Below are 7,265 nucleotides of genomic sequence, written 5' to 3'. Positions count from 1 at the left end.
TTAGATATCTATAACATAGACTTTATTATTATAGCAGATATCTTTAAACAACCTCCAAAATCATCTTAGTGTAACACATGTTTCAGCACTTCAAATCCACTTCAACAAAATAAAAAGGAAGATGCATTTTATATTTGTTCAATAACAATTTTGCACAGACATGATTATCAAATAAAACAAATTACTATTTTCTTTCAATTTTGATTAATCATCTAAGAGAATTCAAGAAATTTACAGTTAGAGATTTTTCTAGTTGAAATCCCCAATCTCTATCTTCTATTTTGCTAAGATTGTTCTCAACCAATGTCTTCCCAAAAACATTAAGAAGACTTGTACAGAAGGCCATCAAAACTATAGTCATGGAAATACAACATTTTATTCAAATTTCAAACAAAAGACCACACAAATGATCCCAAAACATAAACTTCAAATGAAACATAAATTTTCCCTTCTTTTCCAAATGAAACATAAATTTTCAAGCAAAATATCAGATCACATACAGGTATAATTCATTTAAACCACCCAATTATCACAGTGCATTAAAGTTAAGAACACTCAATAATATATTAATAACAAAATCATGTCGTACCAGCAGCCATGACTCTTTTCATTCACATTACAATATTCAAACCTTGGTATATCATACCAAAGGTGATATATTAAAACTTAAAATAGAAAATGATAATAATGTGAATATACTTTTATTCATCATTAGCAATTGCAAGGATTGCAAGTGCATTTGTCTCCACATTTGCACTCACATGCACATTTGCATCCTTTCTCCCCTGCCACGCTCATCTCCTTATTATACCCGCATTTTCATTCACCTCATCCACAATTCAGTACAATGTTAAAATCAATTTCAAATGTAAAGATAATTGGATATATAAAAAAGAAAAAGAAAAAAAAAACATCATTCACAATTCAAAATGTAAATATCTTTGGATATGAAAAATAAAAGAAGACAAGAACATATCCAAATTCAGAATTAGAACCATGTTAAATTTAATTTCAAATCTAAAGATTATTAGATATATAGAAAATAGAAGACTGAAGAACATATTCCAATTTTCATTCACATCATCAACCATGTTAAAATCAATTTCGAATTTAAAGATTATTGAGTATATGAATATGAGAAAGAGAAGAAAAAGAACATATTTCAATTCAGAATTCAGTACCATGTTAAAATTAATTTCAAATTTAAAGATCATTAGATATATGAGAAACAGAATTGAAAAACATAATTGAGTATATGAAAAACAAAAGGAAAAAAAAAACATAATTAGATCTATGAAAAATAAAAGGAAAATAACATAAGCACATGAAAAATGTAATGTAACAGAAGAGAAAAGAACATACTCCATGTCAGAAGCAGTGGCAGCAAAAACAGGGGCCTCTGCAACCTTCTCTGGGAAGGCCTTGCACCTGCAATCACATTAAACCATTCAGAAAAAACCAGATTTCAATCTTCTCACTTGAAATCATACAAAGGAAAAGAAAAGCATTAGCTGAAGTTAAGGGCAGGAAGGAAGATTATTTACCCTCCACAGCCATTTCCACAGCTGCAGTTGCCTCCACAGTCACACTTTCCACCACAGCAAGACATCTTCACAATAACAAAGAAGATCTGAAATAACCAAAGCAAATAAAACTGATTTGGATGAATTGTGAGATACTCAATTCATCGTCTGGTATTTATTGTGAAATGGTGGGGTTGGCAAAACAAAAGGAAGCCTGTACACCATTCAAATGGCATCCATCTACAGTTTCTCTGTCTCAATTGTTAAATTCAGAGAACTATCAATAGATTCCCAGTTTTGAATATTTTATATAAAGTGCTTTGTTAGTGTTGTTTTAATGAAATTAAGATTTGATGTTTCCCTTAGACCGGCTCTGGCAAGTTGAACGTTGGAATCAATTTCTCTTTTGGACAGCAAGACCGGAACCAAAGAATGGTGAGCGATCCTTGTACAGTATAATAATAATACTATCTATCTATCTAAGAAAAATTATGAATACATTCGGAATAGAGAGATTAGGTTTTAGAGGATCGAATCCGTTCGTATCGACGTAAGGATTGAGCTCTATTTATGAATTTTAGACAGCCACATTCTGTGATATTGTAGAGATCGAACACAATATTTACTTTTAGAATTAAATCTAGAAATTCTGCAATATTGCAAAAATCGAACAACAACATTTGGTTTTTAAAGAATTGAATCTAGAAAGAAGTTTAGCAATGAAATTCCGACTTGGAAGTAGCGGCTCCGCAACCCCAAATCCGGCAGCTTATGTTGAAAATGCCATAATACATTCTGCAGAGCTGCTCACGGTGAGACTGGAGAGGCCTTTCAGGAGGTTATGCAATCGAAAGCAATGGCATATCCGGATAATAAAGCACTGGAGAAGTCCGAGCTGTTTGAATGTCTCGATAAAACATCACCCAAACCACTTCTGACCGTTGTGGGTGCTCTTCTTGGTGAGAAACAGAGAGATGAACTTGATTCTGTGGTAGAATTTGTACTGACAAGAGTAATGGAAAAATTTGCACTCTGCCTTGTAAGCCAAAAGGAGCGCATTAAGGAACTCAAACATGTGTTACGAAATAGATTAGAAACCATGAGAAGGAACTACGAAGAAAATGTGGAACAACTGCGGACCGAAAAAAGGGAAGTAGAATTAGGGCTACAAAAGAAAATAGAGGAAATCGAAGAGAGAGAAAGAAAAGAGAGGGAGCAGAGCATGGCTTCTATGTGTGCTTTAAGAGATGAAATGGAAACCATAAAGAGGACTAATAAAGAAGAGTTGGAAACTATGTGGATGGCTAATCAGGGACATCTGCGACAATTGCAGTTGGAAAAAGGCAAGGTTGAATTAGAGTTGCAGAAGAAAACAGAGGAAACCCAAAATAAAGAAATAAAGGAGAGGGTGGAGAGTGAATCAGCAATCCGTGCTTTGAGATATGAATTAGAAACTGTTAAACGGAGCAACGAGGAACAATTAGAGGCTATAAAAAGAATAAATCAAGAAAATGTGCAAAAATTGCAGTCAGAGAAAAGAGAACTCGAATCAGAGTTGCTTATGAAATTAGATGAATCCCAAAATAGGGAAATGAAAGAGAGGGTGAAGAGTGAGGCTGCTACCCGCCTGTTAAAAGATGACGTAGAGACTATGAACAGGATTAATCAGGAGCAGGTGCAAAAACTGCAGTTTGAAAAAGTGGAGGTTCAGAGAGAGTTGCAGAACAAAATTGAAGAAACCGTAGCGAGAGGATTAAAAGAGAGGCAGGAAAGCGAATCCACTATCAGTGCCCCGGAAGCTAAACTAGAAACAATGAAAAAGACCAATGAAGAACTTGTGCAACAACTAGAGTCTGAAAACGCACAAGTATGCTCAGAATTGCAGAAGATACAAATTCTCTAAATTGAGTAAACTGAGTAAACATGTAATTTATTATGATTTGATAGATTTATATCTTTAGTAAGCCATAGTTTATGACAGTGATTAGATGAAACCTGAAATGCTAGCTCTCTAATATTTTCAAATTATTGCAATGTTTAACTATCTGGAAACTCTTTTTTTTAATTCGATCTAACAATATAGATCTAATAAGTAGATGAAATACATCATTTCTTTAAGGATTACATTAATTTGTATTCTCTAACTTTTCTTTTCTTTTTCATTTTAAAATCAAACTTTAAGTATTGTTGAAATATAGAGTGATTTGTACTGGAATGAATCACCATGAACATGGTGATTCTCCACTTGAAAAGGGGGCAGGTCCCTTAATTTTTCATTTATTTATATTTTAAATAGTTTCCTCCCTTCATTACAATAAAACATTGTAACCAAGATATTGATTATTAACAAAGAAAAGTCTATTGATAATTTAATATAAGTAACAAAAAATAGTGAATGGATTCTTGTAAATAAAATATGTAAGAATACATTTAGCGCATAGATTAACGTATTCCCCAAATCTGCAAACTAACATATTCCCAAATCTGCAAATAGATAAGAAATATTGGTTAACACAAAGACTCAAAATATTCTTCAAAAATTGCAAATAAATGACTTTAAAATATTGCTAGCACAAAGACTAGCAACATCACTCCGAAATAATAATGCATGAACCAAATTCTAAGATTTATGGGATCCCTCCACCTTTGATTGGAGATCATGGCCTTTCCTTAAATCATGCTTCTGCCTCTCAGTTTCTAATAAACCAGTAATTCTTGAAGTTCAATAGCTAATTACTCTTGAACTTTATAGGTTACTTTCATTGGATTGTCATGCAAACTTCTTGAATGACTGGAGATGGCATAATATTAGTGGCATCTACTTCTTCCCCCTATGAGCCATTTACAAACAACTCCTCCCTATTTCCATGTCATCTTGTCTTAATTTCAAATGAAAGTGCTCCTTCCTGGGGTCCAAATGGAATAAGCTCGGCCTCTAAATCTAGAAGTCTAAAGCTGATGCGCAGTCTCAACTTATACCATGGTATGTTCTTCATGTTAAGTTGTCTATTGGGAATTGCCTTAAATATGTTTATCCTCTACCTGTTTGTCCCTTTTGCACTAAATTGGAAACTATACATATGCATTTTGGTTTCGTAGTCATGCTCACAGCTCATGACACTCTTTGTTTGTTGCCTTACCCTCAACCTTGGATATGGAAATCAGCTCTCCTTGGTGTTTCTTCTTCATTTGATCATGTTTCCCACACTTATAGACAAGTTATATCAAATGCCTTCAAAAATTTTGTTGCAATGTTGTATTTACGCACACCTTTTTTCCATTACAGATAGAAGTTCAAGTGACATGCGAAAGGTTCTCTCTTGTTGGACAATATGAAAACAAATTGGCCTAACATTTTACAAGATGATATAATTCATATTCTCCTTCAATAGTTGCGTGCATCTATTGAAAGCAACAAAGATTCAAGCATATAATTTTCAACCTCTTGAAAACTACACAAGATGCAGCCTTTTGCACTCATTGGTACTGACAAGCGGTATTTTCGCTGTTATGTTTTACATAAGTTCATATTCACTAAAATTGTCTTGTACGTTACATTTGCATGCAGAGTAAGTGCACCAAGTTGTGGTGCCAAAAAGGGGGTATAAGTGGACACCTTTTTTATGAAATCAACAATTTCTGAAGTTCAACAAGAATTTGAAGATAGTTACACTCAAAATTTTAAGATATGAAAAAAACAAAAGTAGTAGTCTTTTGAATCTAGTTTTTAAACTACTAATTTTTTTCCAAAATGGTTTAGTTTTAGGTCCTCAAAAAAGGGGGCCACAAAAAGTGGTACTGTTTATTAAAAAAAAAATATAACATAGTACAAAGTATATTCTAGATTTTTCGAGTAATTTTATAATGTGTTTTCTTTTATGATTTTTTTAATTAGACACATCCTAAAAATATGAAATATCTATGTGCTCCCCCTAGAAATGATTGAAAACTAATCTAAAATTAAAATTTCTTTTTTTCAAAGTATGTAGAATCGAGTCTAGTTTCTAAAAAATTAAGTTGTTTCAAAATTTGATGAACGAGCTAAAATCTATAGCCCAATTAGTACATGTTGGTTTTTAACAAAAAATGGACATACATTCAAAAGAAATTATAGTTGAAAGACTTGAAATAGTTCAAATAAGATATAAATTATATGGTTATATAGCTAACACAGAGACCTACAATGTCATGTAACCTGATTTTAGCAATGCTCAACCATGAGGAAACTTGAAGGAGAGCACACAAGAAAAATCAATCATTTTTGTATGTTTGCAGTAAAACATGTCTTAGACTAGTTTAGAGACTCCAAACCTTTGGATTGGATCCCCAAGGCAAAACCAAGCCTTAGGCTTGGTAGAATGCAAAGCTTTAAATAGTCCATGCGCCCTATAGCGCATGCGCACTATAGCATGTACACACTATTTAAAGCTTTTTAAAAATTGAGTCTTAATAGTGCCTGCATGCTTTAGTGCACACTCACTATTAAGACCTAAATAGTGCATAGAGAGGGAAGGAGAGAAGCAGAGCGAGAGAGAGAGTGTGTGTGTGTGTGAGAGAGAGAGAGAGAGAGTAGGAGATGGGAGAGGGGAGAGAGAGAGAGTAGGGGATGGGAGAGAGAGGAAGTGTGAGAGAGACAATAGGGGGTGGCAGAGAGAGAGTAGGGGATGGGAGAGAGTAGAGAGGGAGGGAGGGAGGGAGAGAGAGAGAGAGAGAGAGAGAGAGAGTAGGTAGTGGGAGAGGGAGTGGGAGAGGGGGAGAGAGAGGGTGGGAGATGGGAGTGTGAGAGAGAGAGAGAGAGTAGGGGATGGGAGAGGAGAGAGAGGGGGGATGGGAGTGTGTGTGTGTGTAAAAGAGAGAGAGTAGCCTCTGAGAGAGAGAGTAGGGAGATGGGAGAGAGTGTGTGAGAGAGAGAGAGTAGGCAGTGGGAGAGGGAGTGGGAAAGGGAGAGAGGGAGAGAGGATGATAGGAGTATGTGTAAGAGAGAGAGAGTAGGGGATGGGAGAGAGTGTGAGAATATGAGAGAGAGTAGGGGCTGGCAGAGAGAGAGTACGTGATGGGAGAGAGATTGAGAGTAGGGGATGGGGGAGAAGCAAGAGAGAGAGAGGTTGAGAGTGTGTGTGAGAGAGAGAGTAGGGGATGAGAGAGGAGAGAGAGAGGGGGGATGGGAGTGTGTGTGTGAAAGAGAGAGAGTAGGGGATGGGAGAGAGAGTAGGTGGTGGGAGAGGGAGTGGGAGAGGGAGAGAGAGGGGGGATGGGAGTGTGTGTAAGAGAGAGAGAGAGAGAGTAGGGCATTGGAGAGAGTGTGAGAGTGTGAGAGAGTAGGGGTGGCAGAAAGAGAGTAGGGGACGGGGGTGAGAGTGGGAGTATGGGATGGGAGAGAGAGGGAGAGAGAGAGAGAGAGAGTATAGAGAGGGAGAGAGAGTGTGAGAGAGAGTAGGTAGTGGGAGAGGGAGTGGGAGAGGGAGAGAGAGGGGGGATGGGAGTGTGTGTGAGAGATCTAGAGAGTATAGGGGATGGGAGAGGAGAGAGAGAGAGGGAGGGATGGGAGTGTGTGTGTGTGTGTGTGAAAGAAAGAATAGGTGATGGGAGATGGTGGAGAGAGAGAGAAAGAGTAGGGGATGGGAGAGAGAGTGAGAGAGGGAGTAGGTGGTGGGAGAGGGAGTGGGAGAGAGAGAGAGAAAGGGAGGATGGGAGTGTGTAAGAGAGAGAGTAGGGGATGGGAGAGAGAGTAGGGGGTGGCAG

General features: G+C 36.8%; 1 protein-coding gene across 1 annotated transcript; it reads right to left on the bottom strand.

Moving 5' to 3' along the window:
• Positions 1-711: 711 nt before the first annotated feature.
• Positions 712-1,609, bottom strand: LOC149564262 (metallothionein-like protein type 2). Its single transcript, XM_089824129.1, has 3 exons — positions 1,545-1,609; positions 1,359-1,428; positions 712-801 (listed from the first exon to the last, which is right to left on the bottom strand). Exons 1-3 carry the CDS (start codon positions 1,607-1,609, stop codon positions 712-714), a joined length of 225 nt encoding a protein of 74 aa, XP_089680255.1.
• Between the last annotated feature and the right edge of the window lie 5,656 nt (positions 1,610-7,265).

Source organism: Cupressus sempervirens, chromosome 4 (genome assembly GCF_028749045.1).
Source record: "Cupressus sempervirens isolate cs-2001-9-10 chromosome 4, ASM2874904v1, whole genome shotgun sequence".
In the NCBI taxonomy this organism is placed as follows: Eukaryota; Viridiplantae; Streptophyta; class Pinopsida; order Cupressales; family Cupressaceae; genus Cupressus; species Cupressus sempervirens.
The sequence above is the reverse complement of the archived record's forward strand: the minus strand, read 5'-3'. Positions and strand labels throughout refer to the sequence as shown.

Coding starts and splice junctions, on each gene's coding strand:
- LOC149564262 (XM_089824129.1), bottom strand. CDS start 1,609: ATGTCTTGCTGTGGTGGAAAGTGTGACTGTGGAGGCAACTGCAGCTGT. Junction 1,429..1,544: donor TGTGGAAATGGCTGTGGAGG/GTAAATAATCTT, acceptor ATGTGATTGCAG/GTGCAAGGCCTTCCCAGAGA. Junction 802..1,358: donor CTGCTTCTGACATGGAGTAT/GTTCTTTTCTCT, acceptor GGGTATAATAAG/GAGATGAGCGTGGCAGGGGA.